Consider the following 18022-nt stretch of genomic DNA (forward strand, 5'->3'; position numbering starts at 1 on the left):
GCTCAAGAACTGTTTGTGAAAAATTAGTGTTGGAAGGGATCTAAGATGTCCTTTATTCACTGTTAGTTTTCGCTCCACCTCCTTTACAGGTGAGTTAAACTTGAAACTGAGATTTGGTGAAGGTCAAACAGCAGGTAAGCAGCATTCCAGGACTCCAGCCCAGGTCTGCTAGCTACTAGGCTGGTTCCTAATCCACCTCTACCCCACCCCACCCTACCTCATCTCAAGCAGTCTTACTTGTCAGTCTCTCCTGTTAGACTGTGACCTCCTAGAAAGCAGGACCTCCGTTTTCTTCATCCCTGAACCCCAGTATCTAGCACAATGTCTGATAAAGTCATCCTACTCCTCCTCAGCTACTAAAGGGTAAGAAGTACCCACCCCCTGTCAGGCACTACACTGATGTTTTATAGGTACCTCATGTAATCTTCACAACTTGGAAGGGTATAATTATCTCCACTTATCAGCCGAGGATGCCGTGGCTCAGGTTGTCTAATATGCGTGAGGTCACACAGCAGCAGTATGCAGGACTCTATTTTACCTTCCATCAACCAGACTCCGGAGTCCTTGCCTCAATGGGCGTTCAATAACTTCCGTTGAAGAAATGAACGAACGAGAAACATCTACTCATTGTAAGTGGTCGGCTGTAACTGGCCACCCCGAGGCTCCGCCACCTCTGCCTTGGGACTCAGCACGTCGTCTCCCCTTCAAAGTACACCCGCTTTTCTCTGTGCCCGGTGCAGGCTTCCAAGCTCCTCCCCCCACTCCGCCCGGCTTGCCAGCCACGCCTCCACCTCGGGATGTTCGGTTCCTCTTCCTATCCGAGTTTTCTCCTGGCTCCGGCCGCCGCACGGAGGGCCTCTCTCAGCCTGCAATCTGGAGCCGGTCACTCTCCCCAGCCCCTCCTCTCTCCCTCCCTCACTCTTCAAACTTCTTTTTTCCACCCTCTTTAAACTTCAGTCATCGTAGTGCCCGCCTCATCCACTCTCACTAACCAATCGGTGGTTCTCGTGCTCGTCAAGGGTCCGCCTCCTGTCCGCCGGGGGCCAATCCCCGGCGAGGGAGTCGAGTGCGGGGCTCGTTCCCAAGCGCCTGGCCCGTGACGGCAGCGCGCCGGGCGCCGCGCGGCGGGAGGGGGCGGGGCTCTGGATGAGGGATGGGCGAGGGCGGGGGGAAGGGAAGAGGGAGGAGGAGGAGGTTGCGGCGGGTTTGAAAGCGGCAGTTTCCTGGCAGCTTGGGCAGGCGTTGGTCTCAGCGCTCCAGCTCCGCAGCGGCCGCGATCGATCCTGCTACGGGTCTACGCGCGCTTCTGCGCGCCCCCGACGGATTTTTCCCGTTCCGGCTCTTCCCCCTTTACCTCCCCGCCCCCCTGCTTCTGCCTTTCCCGCCGCTCCGGCGCGGAGCCCGGGGGCCAGCGGTCGGCTGTGACCCCGCCCGAAACCCCTCTGGAGACGCCCGGGGACAATCCCCTTCTCTTTTCTTCAGCCTAACCCGGCTGGCCCTCGCGGACCCCGGCCAGCCCCGGGGAGCGCCGCCGGGCGGGGCGTCCGAGGGGCGTCTCGGGGCTTGGAACGGCCCGGCCCCCAGCGGGCTGTGGTCGGGGGGGGGGGCGCCGGAGCGGCGAGGCCCCCCTCTCCGGGCTGCGCGGGCCACCCGGGGCCCCCAGGGTGAGAGGGGGCCGGAGCGGCGCCCCCGGCGCCCGCGCGGGGTCTCCCCCATGGTGCAGCGGGGTTCGGGATGTCGAAGACGCTGAAGAAGAAGAAGCACTGGCTCAGCAAGGTGCAGGAGTGCGCGGTGTCCTGGGCCGGGCCCCCGGGCGACTTGGGCGCCGAGATCCGGGGCGGCGCGGAGCGCGGCGAGTTCCCCTACCTGGGGCGGCTCCGCGAGGAGCCAGGCGGGGGCACCTGCTGCGTCGTTTCGGGCAAGGCGCCCAGCCCGGGGGATGTGCTGCTGGAGGTGAACGGGACGCCTGTCAGCGGGCTCACCAACCGGGACACCCTGGCTGTCATCCGGCACTTCCGCGAACCCATCCGTCTCAAGACTGTGAAGCCAGGTACGCCAGCCCTGCCTTTCTGTGGCGGGGTGGGGGGAGTCCGGGGTGGGCGTCTGGGGAGCGGCGGCCCCACCCCACCGCTTGTCGTCCGAGGTAATCTTAGACCTCCTGGGTGTGCCGGGCTCCCTGTCGAGGGGGAGGGGTGGCGGTGGTGATTCCCATTTTGCCGGTAGGAAAACTGAGCTCTGGCTTGGCCGGGCTGCTGTGCTAGCTGTCACAGGATTGCCACCAGAAGCTGGGTTTCCTTAATTTGTAGCTCCATCTCCCACCGCAGTTTTTGACTAGAGGAAAAAACCAGCCCTTTTCTGCTCTCCTTTGTGGAAGAGGTCCACAATGCTCAGGATTGTAGCATTTTCTTTGGAACAGTCTTAGCGCATTTTGTAATAGGGGAAAAGATCTTTACTACTAAGGCACTTGGTGCCAAGGTTACCACCTAGTGTACCTGGGAGAGCTTAGCTGGTTCAGTGTTTCTTGCACACTAGCAATACCTCCGAGCTGACAGCCTAACTCTTGTCAGCCCAGGTGGTTCAGGTGTCTGGGTACCGATGGTGTGCAATATGCGATTTGTGGCAGAATGGTGTGTTCTTGCAGGGAGCTGTTGAATAGTCTGGGTTTCCAAAGAAGACCTAGGTGCCTCCTAGGAGTAAAATCTTTTGTAAATCTTTGATTTTACGGAATTTTGTTGAAGTGGTGGGTTGCAAAGGCCCCTGTTGCCCAGGTGTCTTTTATGCTAGTAAAATCTGCTGCAGAGCTCGTTACGTTTATGGCATACTTGCCAGTTTCAAAGCATTGATCAGACTGCGTACAGTGATATCTGATAGGAGGTAATAGCCCTCATGTGTTTGTTGTTGACAGCATCGCTGGTGGTTTCACCATTGGCAGAATGTGATTGTTTCCTGAGATGTTTGTAGGGGAGAGAATTATGACTACAACGTTAATAGAAATCAAACTATTTTTTCTGAATGTGTTCTACTGAATATACAGTGCATCAAAATATAATGGTCTGCTTAATTATAACTTGGGCTAGAAAAATCAGTCCATCTCTACACTGCAAAATGCTAGAAAATTCTGGAGAAAGATTTAACATGTTGTCTCCCTCACTTTTGTTTTTTTTCTTTATCAGCAGCTCACTTTAGAAATATCTCTTTAGTAGTCCTCAGGCTTAATGGGAACTGATGGTTGTGCTGCAATATCCATATATGTGTGTATTGTGGATGTATACACACACACACTCACGTGTCCCTGCAATCTTAAGATTTTCTGCATATGGTCTATTCCATCACATTCATTTTAAGCTTATGGGTTTATGTGAGGTTTTCTTTTTATTATTTTAAAAACTTTGGCAGACTTCAAACATCTTTTTCTGTATATATATATATTTTTTTGAATTAAAAAATTCTTTCTTAATTCAAACTTTTAGAGCCATATGTGAAGGGTAGAGGAAAGGCTTTGGGGACTATAATTCAGCCAGTCAGGCACTCTCTGTAATATGCAAAATACTATATATACAGCATTACTGGTCTAAGTGCGATTTAGTTCAAATCCCATGAGTTAGGAAGTAATGAGAACATTTGCATCATTGCTTTGTGTTTTGTTTTGATTAGTTGGGGGCATATACAAGAGTATAACTTATTTTCAAAAATAGTTTAAAAGATGATAGAGGAGGAAGTTGATATATTCTCAAGTTATTGTGATTCTTTTAGAAGACTGGGAAAATGTGTCTTTCATTGATATTAGTCTGGTCCGCATGTTATTCATTTTCTCAGCCTTTATATAAAATTTAAGAAAATAATTTAAAGTTTAGAGTGTATTCAGTGATGTTACTTAACTGTGTTAAAAAAAAAAGGCCCCAAAATGTAGTTGACATTTTTGTAGTAATAAAAATTTTCCCTCTTGCATACTGTCCTATTTTAAATATTTAGCCAAAATAAAGTGTACTGGGTATAGCACATTTTGTAATCAATAATAAAAGTTCTGAATAGTACACCTATTTTTTAAAGATACACTCTGCTTCAGTAATTTCTAAAGGATACCACTATATGTCATCTGAGACTAATATTCTTGTTTCTAAGCAAGTTGTTGATTTCTTTGAAAAATAGCATTCTTTGTTTCTTAATAGCCTTATGTTAGGCATTATATTAAATTGTTTCTTAAATGGCTTTACATAAACAACATTTGCTATAAAGTAGCAAGATTTTTGCAGGTTTAAGCACATGACTTTAAATATTAGAAACTAAGAACTGGAAGAGGTTATTTGTAAAACTTTGAGTGTGATTATAAGCAGCATATATATTATCTCCAGAGGAGACAAAGATTTTATACTGTTGGGATTAAATTTGAAAAGTATGAAAATACAGAGTAAGGGAATTTAAAAAGGAACTTGCCCTGCACATTGGAGGTTTTTTCCCTCTCCTTTTATCTAAACTTTGTGAGAGAAATGGATTTTTCAATTTAATAAGGTATTTTAAAGTGTACTTATTAGCACTTTGTCTCTTGTCTTGATTAATAACTCTTTATTAAATTATGGTTATAACATGCCATTTAGAAACTAGCACAATGCAAGAGTAGATTCAGCCATTTCTGTAAGATGTATTATTAGTGGGGAGTGACCTCATATTGTCTTCTGACAGAGTCCACAGTGGAAGGATGAGCTGGACTGTAGGACATGACTGGTGTAACGCCGTTTCTTTCTTGATTTCTCCTTTCATCTAGTAGATGTTAAAGGGAGCTCAGCCAAAGCCAGTACCCTCACCCAGATGATTTAACAAGGGTTCTTTCTGGTAGTGACTATCTTTCGCTTTGACTTGGGGTTTTATTTATTTATTTTCTTTTGTTCTAATCTTTAATGGAGATTTGAAAGTAACTCTTTAAAATATGGTTCCTAATCTGAGGCTTTTGTGAGAGAATTAGGAAATTTCTCATTGAATTCTTATTATTAATGTAGTACTTAGCATTCAGTACTTTCCTGCTCCACCTAATTCTTGGCTCAAATTTTCACCTGTTTCTTAATTACAACCTTGTCATTTATTTTTCTGCAAGAGAAAAGGTTTCACTTGAATTTGAACTTTGTATGTTCCCTGTAGTAAAGGAAGGTGAACTTTGGACCTCTGGTGGAATTGTTTCATGATATAGTCCTGTGACCAGGATTAGTTTCTTTGATTTTACTTCAGAGTATATTTTTAAACAATTTCTATTCTGATTAATGATAGAAGCAGTTAATTTTATTCTAAAATTCCCCAAACTATGATCGTGCAGAGTTTTATGGAATATTTGCTTCATATACCTTAAACACACATTTTCAGTGGTTGTAAATTACGTGGACTTTATTCCATAGATTAAGTATTGACACAGTAAGTATATGAAGTCCTTATCTACTGCTTTATGCACAAAGTGCATTTGCTACCCTGTCTGATACTATATCTAGAGATAAAAATCATGAGGAACAATCTTTCAGTTTGTTTAAACAAAAGCTAATTTGAATCTTGTTTAATGTTAATTAAATGTAGGTAAAAGTCTTCACCACTGACTGAGGCATCCAGTTTATAAGGGAATTTTGTTAAAATGAGCACATTCCTAGAAATACTTTCCCCATTGGTGAAGAAACATTACAAAATGCTTTCAAGTAAGGATTTTTTTTTTAACATCTTTATTTAGGTAAGGATGTTTATGTTATGCCAATAACGAATAACTCTACCCCTTTATTCTCTTAACTTTTGGATCTTTTTATTACTCATTTTGGTTTAGTGGGTTATTTGGGACTTGTGGTGAGTTCTTTTTAGGTGGTTGTAACATTTAAAGAAGGGAAGGGTGAGAGAAATTGCTAGCCTCGGAGGTTTGCAATACAAAAAAATTCTCGATACCTTTTCTTAAACAATAGAAACAAGAGACTGGGTGAGGCAACCCCTTTGTTAGGGAAAATAGTATCAAATTTTGATAAAACTTAAATTTGAAACTTTCCTGCTTTTTGAAAGTTTGGTAACAATTTTTGGGGTCTCAAGTTGGTTTTAATAACTCAAGGTTTGGGTTCTGGACTCTATTCATTGGCACCTTCAATTCAGATGACTATTGGGCTTATACCACAGTGGCAGAACAAACAAACTCTTAACATTTGGCTCTTTCACTTTTCAAATCATTTTTATTTTATTCAGTTTAATGCTGAAACTGATTTTTATGGAACATAACTCTGTGTTCCTGAGGAATATAAATTGTTTTTCTTCTGAGATCTTGGGATGTACTTCATAAAACCTCTTGTTATGAGACACGGTTCAGTGTTTTTTTTTTTTTTTTTTCCCTGGTCTTTATACATACACACACACACACACGCATATATGGTAAAACAAATCTCCTTCATTTGTTCAAGTATCTGACTTATGAAGTCAGTGCATAATCTCAGGTGAATAGTTTCATATAATGTGTTTACTATATAACCCCTAAGTGCTCGTAAACTTTGTGGGCACTTAGTGTTTGGGGAGTGTGTTGCAGGAGAACTTCATTTTTATGAACCACTTCAATATTACCCACCAGTTTCAAACTCTGCCAATTTCCAAGTCAGTTTTTGGTTGGTTTTGATTCGACAAAGGAAAACTTTTGGTATTGAAGACTAGAACTGTGTCTTCTATAATTAGTTTTGTTTCTCTTCTAAAATTTTGAGAAATAATCTCCTTGCAATACTACATTTTGGTAGGGAGAATGAATGCCATTAATTTAAAACTGTTCTTAAGGGTAAGATTTTCAGTACCTCGGAAGCTGGTGTCGTGAGAGATTTGTTTGTGGGGGAAGAGAGGCAAGTTCGTTGCTCTTCTCCTTGAACAAATATTATTCGGAATGTTTTCCCAAAAGTGTTTATTTTACTTTATAAAGAGAAAAAATAAACATTCTATTATTGGCGCACATTCATTCCCTTCTCAAACATTTAGTGGTGAACCCACTGTGTGAGCTAGCACTGGCGATATAAAAACATAAAATATAAAAATGAGTCAGAAATGGCCTCTGTTTTCAGGAAGCTCTCAATTTATTGGGAGCTTCATGATTCATTGGTAAGCAATACCTGTAGTAAGGATTTTACCTTTTTCACTTTTCTCCCAGTATTTAAACAAAACTCTTTAGGTAAGTTTTAGTATGAATTTTGGCAGAAACTGGGATAATTAATTGGCTGTTCAGCATGCTGCTCTAAAAAGTGGTGTGGAGTTGCATCTTGGAGAGAAAGGGTGCTCAAGTCATGACAAAAAGAGGGAAATCAAATATAAACAAAATTATCTTTTGAAAAGTTCTCAAGCTTAAATTGCCCTTAAAATACATTGTATCTGTGTTCTATTTACAGTGTGTTTTACAATACAATTTTGTATTTTATACATTGTGTTTGTATTGTACCATTTTTAGGCTGAGTCTTGCATGCCTGTTTTTCCACCTGTGCTGGAACCAATTGCTATATTTTTGTTGAACACCAGATGAGGTAGTTTGCTTGCATTAAAGAGATATGTTTTACAAAAAATACCTATCTTTTACAAAAAATACCTATCTTTTAATTTGGAGAAATTATCCTCACCTGGGTATGCATAGTGAGTTATAGAAGTTAAATATGTACATGAAGTGAAAGAAAGGGTACATTCTTTTTAATGTCTTGTTAGAGTCTTTACCACCAGCGCTTATTTTCTGACTTGGATAGTTGGGGAGGGGGTTATGAAGAGTTTTGAACTCAGCCTGGCTTTGAAAGATGGATATCTTGGTTGAGTGGAATTAAGATCCTCTCAGTAGTAGGTAAGAAGCAGAGGAGGAGCAAAACATGGGGCAAGAATGTTCAGTACAGAAAGGTCTACAGTATAGTCCATATCAGGAGTTTTTGTGTGTGTTTCATGGGTGTAAAAGCACAAAACCCACATTATAGAATAATTGGAAAATACAGGGAAAATCATATTGTTTAAATGTGTAGGTAGTTCCGTTATGAATTGTCTCCTATAAGTTTTTTTTTTTTTTTAATTAGAACTTGAAATGTTTTTTCTTCTATAAATAATGCTGGTAAGGAGCTTAATGCTATTGAGAGACTCAGTAAGGAATATAGAGGGTTAAACTTTTCTGTTATAGTTTATTTGGGGTTTGGGGTTTTTAATATTGTGTAATGGGAATTGGAAAGATATTTTGCTTCAGATTTAATAATTAGGATGCATTCTGTTTAGCAGCTTTCCTTCTTCCCGTCTTGCGTATGCAATATGAACAGTAACTGATCTACTTAATTAAAAATTTCTGGCATCTTAGGCCCTTTGCTGTATTTTTTTGCAGAGAATTTTAAACACATAATTATTTTTCTTGCTTCAGGGAAGTTTGTGAGAGGTAACCCTGTATCTCATTGTTGTTCTGATTGGGAATTACCTGTGACTGAAAAATGGGATTTTACTATACATGATGACATTTAACAGAAGTAGTTTTATGAAATGAAAATACTCCAAAAGGGAGAAAAAATAAGCATTTATTAATAAATGCTCTATTTCTGAACTTAAATAGAACTGTGTTAAATTGGCTTTGTTTTTTATAGCTTAGATTTCAGCAGGAAGAGAAAGAAATTTCGATTCATGTCAGTTTCTGTATTGGTAAGGATTCTGTACTGAGAATCCTGACAGAAACACTTCTTAGGCTAAGAAGAAATGTATTGGCTTATGTGCATGAAAACCCAGGCATTGGACAGTAAGAGCTAAACTCATGTTCTCAAGGACTGTTTCTTGACTTTCTTTCCTCCAGGTTGGCCTCTTTCTGAGCTCCACTCTGGGTAGCAGGAAAGGTGGCTCTCAACCCCCCAAGTCATACAAAGTCCTTAAAGCTTCTCATCTTTTTTCGGGACTCCAATAACAAATCAAATCTTATATTGAGACTTTGATTGGCCTTGTGTTCATCACAGACCCATTGTGGAGAGAGGGCCATGGGTATCCTGATTGGTCAGGCCTTGGTGACATGTCCGCTTTGCAGCTGGGTATAGAAAGTATAGTGTGATTAATAACTGTACCAGAACTCCAAGAGATAAGGGAGGGGTAGTTCCTCAAAAGATGGATGCTGGGGAGACAGCACTGCAGGAAATGGCCTCTTTTAAAACATTTAATCTCTCCTACTTTGAAGCCAACAACAGTACACGGTTGTCATAAAGCTCTCATTTTTAAAGACCAGATATTGGCTGTAGACTGCAACTGAGGCATTTATTTTACTCAAATATTTATCATTTTTGATATATTTTTATCAATTATGATCATTTTTGATGTTTTTATCTAAAAACTGCTTTCTTTAAATGCAGGCTCTTTAAAAAATTGAGGTGTTGCTACCTTAATGTGCATAATTTAAAAGTGCAGCTTGGGTTTTTCTTCAGTTTCCTTTGAATTTTTTATATCAAATAAGATTCTCTAAATCAATGCTGCTTGCTCTTAGGTAGATAGAATACTTTGGAGGATCATTTAATTATCTTTGACATTGAGAAAATTAGTCTAGTTAATGCAGTTTTTTGTTTGTTTGTTTTTTGCGGTACGCGGGCTTCTCTCTGTTGTGGTCTCTCCCGTTGCGGAGCACAGGCTCCGGACGCGCAGGCTTAGCGGCCATGGCTCACGGGCCCAGCCGCTCCGCGGCATGTGGGGTCTTCCCGGACCGGGGCACGAACCCGTGTCCCCTGCATCGGCAGGCGGACTCTCAACCACTGCGCCACCAGGGAAGCCCCGTTAATGCCGTTTTTAAAACTTAATGTTGTACCATTTTGAAAGTGAAACTCTAAACCAGTTGCTTTCTAAGATGTTTTGCTTTTAAAACAATGGTCTTTTTTAAACATAAATTAAGACTGAATTATTATTGTGTTATTTCTAAGGGCTCCCCAATATTACCTTTTAACCATGATCTCATAGAAGTTATACATAAAGGAACTACTTCACTGACTCTTAAATTTGAAACACTGCTTAAGAGTGAAATATGAATCTGTTTAATCACCAAAAAAGTTACTTGTACTTGTAGGATAAAGTCTGACCCACCTTTGTTAAGTTTTTTTCTGCCTCCACAGAGGTACTTAGAGTAGAGGTGGAGGGTTGAAAGAGAGGGGCGGGTACTCTGAATATCTTTTCTCGCTATTTTTATAGTCTAATTATGGTATTAATGTCTTCAACTTTGCCATAAAAACAATTTTAACATCCTTCACTTTATGTATGACATACACAGTAGGAGTTTGCAGTTTTGCCAAGTGTTGTCTGATAGTTGAACCTTTAGTGAATGTTAAATGTTGGGAGGTTATTGGTAAGTACACTTACTGTGCAAAAAAACAAACATCCATGGAATTGGGTGTGATTTGTCAATAAGAATCGTAGAAGGGGCTTTGATTTTTAGGTTGGTTTATGTCCCTCTTGGAGTATCTTTAGACGATATTTGGAAAATTTCAGTTCCTACTTCAGAAGCTTGTTAGGACCAGAGTTCTCCAATATTAATTCCATATAGTAAGTCATAAAATCTGTTAAACTAATATAGTCTTCCTCACAGAGCCTCTGTAGCTTTTGGCAGAACACCTTGTAAAATATTATTAATTTTAGCTAAGGATACTATTCACTGATTTCAGTGTTTGATTTAAGTTGGAATGTACATGCTAATGATTCAGTTCCCTCTGAATAGAGTTAGATTTGCTCACTAGAGCTATCTCACAATGTAATGCTGGTAAGTGAAGTGACACATCAACCTCCCTTTGGTGGCAACTCTAAGTTGACAACCTTGCTCTAAGTCTAATAGGAATATTCTGACTTGGGGACTTGTCATGATAATGCTAGCTGCCATTTATTGAGTAACCATCATATGTCAGGGTGTTATATACCCATCTCATTTGGTTTATAAGAATGTGTGTGTTGGCATACATGCATTCCTGTAAAAAGTTCATGTATGAGCTGGGGATTATCATCTCCCTTTTACACATGAGAAAACTGAGGTTTGGAAAGATCAGCATGTAGAAGGTCAGACAGACTCACAGGAGGACTATGAACTGAAACAGTTTTGAGTCTTCTTTCTTTGCATTCCAGATAGAATATTATTTCATTATATCTGAAAAATCTCTCTTACTTCCCTTTTCTCTATTAAAAGGAAAAAACCCCACAGTTCTAAATTGTTTGAGTGGGTGTTAAATGCAGTAAAACACTGGGCAAGTACTTAAAAGCTTCATTGCTTGGTTCTGTTTCTAAACAAAGTTGTGGCAGTGCAGATTAATCTTTACAGTTCAACTGCATGGTAAAGCGTTTGTTCCCAAGAATTACTAATCAAACAAAATCTGTTTGATAGCCTTAATTCTGGCTGTCTTTGTCAGAAAATATTTTCAGCAGGTATATGTAAAAGCTCAGATACTTTTAGGATTAATATACTTGTGAAAATTGTGTACTTGAAACTAGAAAGGATATCTTGTTCTTGTGTTTCCTGTTCACTTGCTCTAAAATTCACTCCCCAGGAAGGTGTGTGTTAGCACACTTATCTTGAGACAAGTAGCCTAGAAAATGTTCTGAGGAATGTAAGAATGTGTTTTGGAATTAGGAATTTTTAATAAGTTTTTAGATTCTGTTCAAAGTATACTTGGCTTAAATAAAACTTAGCCAAGCTAGACAGAAGAATAACTCATGGTATTCAAGTCAGTCTCTCTTCTTTCAGCCTTCAAGTACTGCACAGTAAGGTGGTTCCTTTGAAGAGGTAGTTAAAGCAGGCTGTGGAATACGGACACCTCTTATTCTTCAAGTGTTCATGCTTTATGTTTTCTATTTGGGCTTAAAGTCAGTCACTCAACTGGAAGGAATCATAGCAATCCAGCCAGTACTCTTTGTCTACAGATAAATAAGTTGAGGTTTAGCAATGGCAGGTGACTCTGCTCAGCACGAAGCTGGCAGAGCAGGGACTAGAACTCAGGCTCCTTTTATTGTTTTGGTTTCTGGCTGAAGAATTTCTGGAAGAAATTTGTGAAACAAAAAAAAAGAATTAGCCTGGTTAAACATTTTCTGTCTCTTTATGAAATCTGCATTCTTTTGGAATTAAGTATAGCGTTCTGACTCAGTTTGTTAGGCCATCAGCATGCATCAGTGTCGTTAGAGAGAGTGGTAACCCAGAAGTTGGAGCGCAGGAGAGAATTGTAACCGTTACATGCCTCAGGTTTTCAGGGCATTTTTAGCCTTCCATAATGCTGTAGCTTATGGCTCAGATTTAAATAGTCAGAAAATTGTTAGCTGGTGTAACAGCTGAATACTTAAGTACTTTTTGCTGTTAGTTGTTTTAGCTTTGAAAAATTTTTCTTATCAGGAAGATTCTTCACAATGCTTTCAGGAGAGTCCTTCTGAATGGGTGCTGCTGTGTGGTAGACTGCTATTCCTGTCCCATCCTTGCCTCTCCCTGGAGGGGTGATGAATTCCTCTGACTTAGAGCCAGCTATACTTTGATTTTTTTCCTCCCCTTGACTGACTAGGGGATGCAGTGGGGGAAGATGAGCTTTAGGGCCAGGGACTGCTCAGGGATGTGGTGGATGAACCATCAGGGGCACTTTTGGTTCAGGGTCCTTGAGCTTGTCTGGCTGTAATGAAAGTTGACATAACTGCCACAACCGAGGAACTGTGCTCCTGCTGGGTACAGGGTAGGTAGGTGTCTCAGGTTATGGTGAGCTGGCCACAGCAGAGGAGAAGGTATCACCTGTGTGAGACAAAACTGAAGAAAGGGGCTTGAGGTGGCCGTTCTGGGGAGACTGATGGGAATGGTGACATCTTGCTTGGGCGCTTTTTATGTCTGTGAAAAAACAGCATGAGTGCAGACATGAAAAGAAACCTTTCTGTATACAGTCAATCCCCCATGTACTCCTTTGCAGTATCAGTCAGGGTTCAGTGCAGGAAACAGAAGGGATGCAATGCAGGGAATTCGTTGCTTGGGGAATCTTTGGAGGAGCTGGAGGGCTGGGCTCTAGGCCAGGCCTCTGAGAATGACTTCCAGGACACCTTGGAAGAACTCGCCATGGGAATTGCCACCTCTGCCACAGTCGGGAAAGTGGCAATCAGGAGGTTACGACTGATACCACGGCAAGAAAATACCGCTGTCGCTGTGATCAAGGGGATCACAGCAGCCACTGCTGTTGCCATCATAACCGCTCGAAGTTTGAAATTTAGCATCTGGCCACTGCTGTGAAAACTTCTCCTTGATGCCTATGAACTAGTGATTAGATGCCGGAATGATCAATCTGGCACTACTGCTTCTGCCACTGTCCCTCAACACCCTCGAAGCTGGAGACTAGACACTGACATGTCTGTGACCTTCTTTGCTAGCTGAGAGCAGCTAAAAGCTACAGGCTGACAGGGCTCTGCCTCGCTGCTGTCTTCCGTATTTTGTGTCCTGCATCTTAAGGGTGGAATCAAATTCTCATCCTGGATACTAGCTGTAAAGGAGCCTGGAAAATATAGTTTTTAATTTCCCAACCTCTGCATTTCAGGAAGGCATTCTGTAAGGCGGTGGATGCCGAGTGCATTTTATTAAACATAGTATGTTAAATACAATATAGCCCTTTCTTGATAACTCACTGTCATTTCTGTGAGCTTCTCTTTCTGAAATGGCCTGTAGGTGGAATGATCTAGGGCCGATGGATTTTTAACATCTGTAGTGATCTTTGTACGAGGTTAGCTTGTGTCTGTCCTACCTGCCATCTCTGTTCCTGCGACATGTTTTATATCACTTGATCTCAACCTCCCCTTGCAAGCCACAGGCATCCAGGACAGGGAAGGCACCTCAGCTGAAGCAACCAATTCAGAGGCTGGTCAGCAACGTAAGATTTCTGTGGCCTAAAAGGATGAATGGGGCCAGTAAGAATCTTTCCTGGGGATTTGAACTAAGACAAAAAGGAAAGAATTTTCCATTGGGGTTGGAGCCTCAGCTGAGAGGTTTTGCAGTGATGTACTGGAGTTGGCTGTACTGTTTCGTGAGATTGATTGTTAAATTTTCAGGAATTTTGTGAGTTGGTAGTCCCACACAGCCATTAAAAAAAATAAGTTGTATAAAATTAAAATTAACTAAATTATATTTAAAACAGGTGCTACTCAAAGTTAATCATTTTCTTATGATTTTTCAGCTTCAGTGGTATAATTGACAGAATGTAGTTTTTTAAGGTGAACAGTGTGATGGTTTGATATGCATATATATTATGAAAGGATTCTCACAACTGAGTTAATTAACACATCCATCACCTCACATATTTACCTTTTTGTGTGTGTGGGGGTGAGAATACTTAAATTCTACTCTCTTAGCAAATTTCAGTTATACAATATAGTATTAATCAGCTTTCGTCACCATGTTATACATTAGATCCTCACACCTTATTTATCTTAAAACTGAAAGTTTGTACCTATTTACCAACCTCTGCCCACTTACCCCATCCCCCAGGCGCTGGCAGTCACCATTCTACTGTTTCTTTGAGTTCAACTATTTTTTTTAAGACTCCGCGTCATTTCCGTGTTATTTCACTATATTTTACTACCATCTGTGCTCTCTACTTTCTTTATGTCTATTCTATCTGTATGGCAGAAATATTAATACTGTAAAATGGTTTGCCACTGCATGTACCTTCCCAGCCGTTGGCACTGTTGTCACTGCTGTGGTGGGAGTTGTTAGGATTTACCAAACACACCACTGATTGTGGGGGGCAGGCAGAGTCAAGGTTGGAAAGGCTACACTGAACCGTGTACACACTAAAATTATGGGAGAAGAAACTATGAGTAATCAGAAAAAACTGACACCTGATGTAAGGCTGAGTGGTGTTAATAGCAGAGCACTAGAGGAAGGGCCACAGACTCCTCTTCCCAAGGTCCAGAATCACTCTGGAATCATCGTACGGCTCCAGTCTCCAAGAGATCCAACCCTACTTTATTCCCTGTTCTTGGAATTATGTGAAATTGTGCGTTTCTGTATGTTACCAACTTTAATAGAACATTTCTGAAATTTTATTTCATTAGAATAAGGTTGAAAACTCCATTAAGGGATGACTGTTATAAATATGTATATTCATATAAATATATAAAAAAATATATAGTCTGTGGTATTTTTCATGTGTAAACAACACACAGACTATTGTATTTGCTTGTACATGGGGTGGCTTGTTACTGTGTAAATGTCCTAAGCCTCAAGGCCAGAATCCCAGGACATAGGTGGTATCTTTCTCTATTCGTGTAGCTCCTGCCTGTGCCTTCAGGAACTGTTAAGATGCCAGCTGTATATCTGGACTGTCTGTGTCTGTAACTCATAGCCTAAATCTCCTCAGCTGCCTTTGATCAGCTGCTCTCTGCTCATCGTTCCAGTTTTGTTTTCTCTTCACTCTGATTGCTTCTCCCACGCTTCTCTGCTTTCCAAAGAAAAAATGGACCGTGTATAGATCCTGCCAGCCAATTGCAGTGCTCCTTAACTTCTCCCTGGTGGATTATCCAATCTCAGGGGGTCGGGTGTGAACCTACGGTGATATTCTTCTATCTTCTGTTATGTTTGTCCTTGTTGCTCTTTACCCCTAGAACATGTGTGTATAAGGGTTTTTGTTTTTTTTTTTTCTCTCCCCTACTTCTGGATTTGGAAATATTCCAGAAGGCTGGTCTCTAGATAGATAATAGTTTACTGTTTATTTGATATCCTTGTTTTAGAGGTTCAAATTGGACTGCTTTTAGTAAACCAAACTCTATCTTTTAAAAAATCATTAAGAAAAATAGTAGCTGGAAATAGATCTTTGAAAGGCCAATAGATTATCTTTTGGGATAATCTCTTACTCAATGAAAGAATAAAAAATTGTGGGGCTTCCCTGGTGGCGCAGTGGTTGAGAGTCCGCCTGCCGATGCAGGGGACACAGGTTCGTGCCCCGGTCCGGGAAGATCCCACATGCCGCGGAGGGCTGGGCCCGTGAGCCATGGCCGCTGAGCCTGTGCGTCCGGAGCCTGTGCTCCACAACGGGAGAGGCCACAACAGTGAGAGGCCTGCGTACCGCAAAAAAAAAAAAAAAAAATTGTGTAATTGTAACATATTAATCCACTGTCAAAGTGTTGTAATGCAGATGAGAATTTCATCAGCACTTAAGGTATAAGGAACCTCTTATTGTAAATAAACTATAGAAATATTTTATTACTGCAAAAATACTAAATGGGAATATGTATGTTTTTTCTTATTATCTGCAGTTTGCAAACTTTTCACCTTCTAAGATACGGTTTTTCTCCATCGCGGTCACTGGTAGTGATTGAAGAAGAGGCATCTGTGCAAATTATATTCAAAGCTCACAGCTCTTCTGTGATCATTTTCTAACTTTGGGGGCCTGACTATATGAGGGGACATGATCATAATTTCTTCTTTGTGCTTATGTGGAGCCCCCTCTCTTTAAGCAGTGGTAGAGCCTCACCGAGATATTCATACATATACTGCCCAGAATGATTTTCCTGAAAGAACAGTTGTTCTAGAGTGTAGTCTGTGTGTACCACTTAGTTCCTTTCTTGCCCAGAGTTTTTTTGTTGTTGTTGTTGTTGTACGCGGGCCTTTCACTGATGTGGCCTCTCCCGTTGTGGAGCACAGGCTCCGGATGCGCAGACTCAGCGGCCATGGCTCACGGGCCCAGCCGCTCCGCGGCATGTGGGATCTTCCCGGACCGGGGCACGAACCCATGTGCCCTGCATCAGCAGGCGGACCCTCAACCACTGCGCCACCAGGGAAGCCCTTGCCCAGAGTTTTTACATCAAGTTGTTTCAGGAATCTTTTCACCAGGGGGAACAAGAGTACCTGTTTGTTGTTGCTGTTGTTTATTTATTTGTTTTTTAAAATAATGTAACTAAATAGAAATATAGGATTTGATACATGTAATTTTACTTTATATATCACAGTTTAGGACTAATTGTTTTATTGTATTAATAGATATAATAGGAGGCAGAGGAGAAATTATAATACCCAATCCATCTTTTGGTCAAATAAATCCAAATGGACTTTTAGTGAAGTTTAATGGAATGTCATTATTACTTTATTCATGATACTTGTTTATAATAGGTTTAGAATATTTACGATTTGGGGTCACTGACCTAATTATTTTTCTTGTACTTATGAAGTCATTAATTCACCTGTAGTGATAACACAGTCCTGGAGAATTGGTACCAGAAAGAATATGGCCCTTCTTATTAAGTATCATACTTCAGAAATATACTTGTGTCTACCTGAAAGATAAATAATACCGTGACAAGTTGAAAGTTTGTAACTTTAGGTAATAATGCAGTATATACCTAGGTGTATGTTAGGTGTTGAATTGTGTGCCCCCCAAAGTATGAAGTCCTAACACCCAGCACTACCGTTTGCAGACATAATTAGTTAAGATGAAATCCTCCTGAGTAGGGTGGGCCCTTGAGAACAGAAGGGACACAGGAGCATGAGGGGAGATCACCATATGACTATGGAGGTGGATTGAAGGGCTACAGCTATAAGATGAGTGCCAAGGGTGGATGGCCACCAGCAGACACTGGGAATAGGCAAAGAGGGATACTACCCAGAGTCTAAGAGCATGGCCCTGCTGACACCTTGATTTTGGACGTCTAGCCTCCAGAACCATGAGAATAAATTTCTGTTGTTTCAAGCCACCTAGTTTGTGGTACTTTTGTAATAACTAGCCACCCTAGGAAACTAATATATACATACCTATATATATTGTAATGACGAATATATCCATGTTGTTATTTAGGAAACATCTCAGTTCATTAAAATTACCATCTTCTTTATAATATATTAAATTGTGGATTAATATGCTATGGGTAGCCAAATATTATTTATTCTTAAAACAATGAACATGATAGATAACAAAAGCTTATTATTGTATAAATTCCCTAAGGCTCAAGGGCTACAATATTATAGAGAAGGTGATGTCTCTTTCTTAGAACAGTTCCCCTGCTCATGCTCTCTACTCAACACCATCACTCCAGTTTAACTTGTCTTTAGGTGTACTTCTAAGAAAGGTGACAT

At 41.1% G+C, this 18022-nt stretch overlaps 1 protein-coding gene across 2 annotated transcripts in view; it reads left to right on the forward strand.

Moving 5' to 3' along the window:
- Window positions 1–1214: 1214 nt before the first annotated feature.
- MAGI3 (membrane associated guanylate kinase, WW and PDZ domain containing 3) overlaps window positions 1215–18022 on the forward strand; it is a 265111-nt gene continuing 248303 nt past the window's right edge. For both annotated transcript variants that reach the window (XM_027090938.1, XM_027090939.1), the window contains exon 1: window positions 1215–2050. In XM_027090938.1, the coding sequence (XP_026946739.1) occupies window positions 1735–2050 (316 nt within the window). In that variant the 5' untranslated portion in view covers window positions 1215–1734. The remainder of the gene's footprint in view (window positions 2051–18022) is intronic.

This window comes from Aethalodelphis obliquidens, unplaced genomic scaffold, assembly GCF_003676395.1.
Source record: "Aethalodelphis obliquidens isolate GAN/ISIS:26980383/991018 unplaced genomic scaffold, ASM367639v1 scaffold70, whole genome shotgun sequence".
In the NCBI taxonomy this organism is placed as follows: domain Eukaryota; kingdom Metazoa; phylum Chordata; class Mammalia; order Artiodactyla; family Delphinidae; genus Aethalodelphis; species Aethalodelphis obliquidens.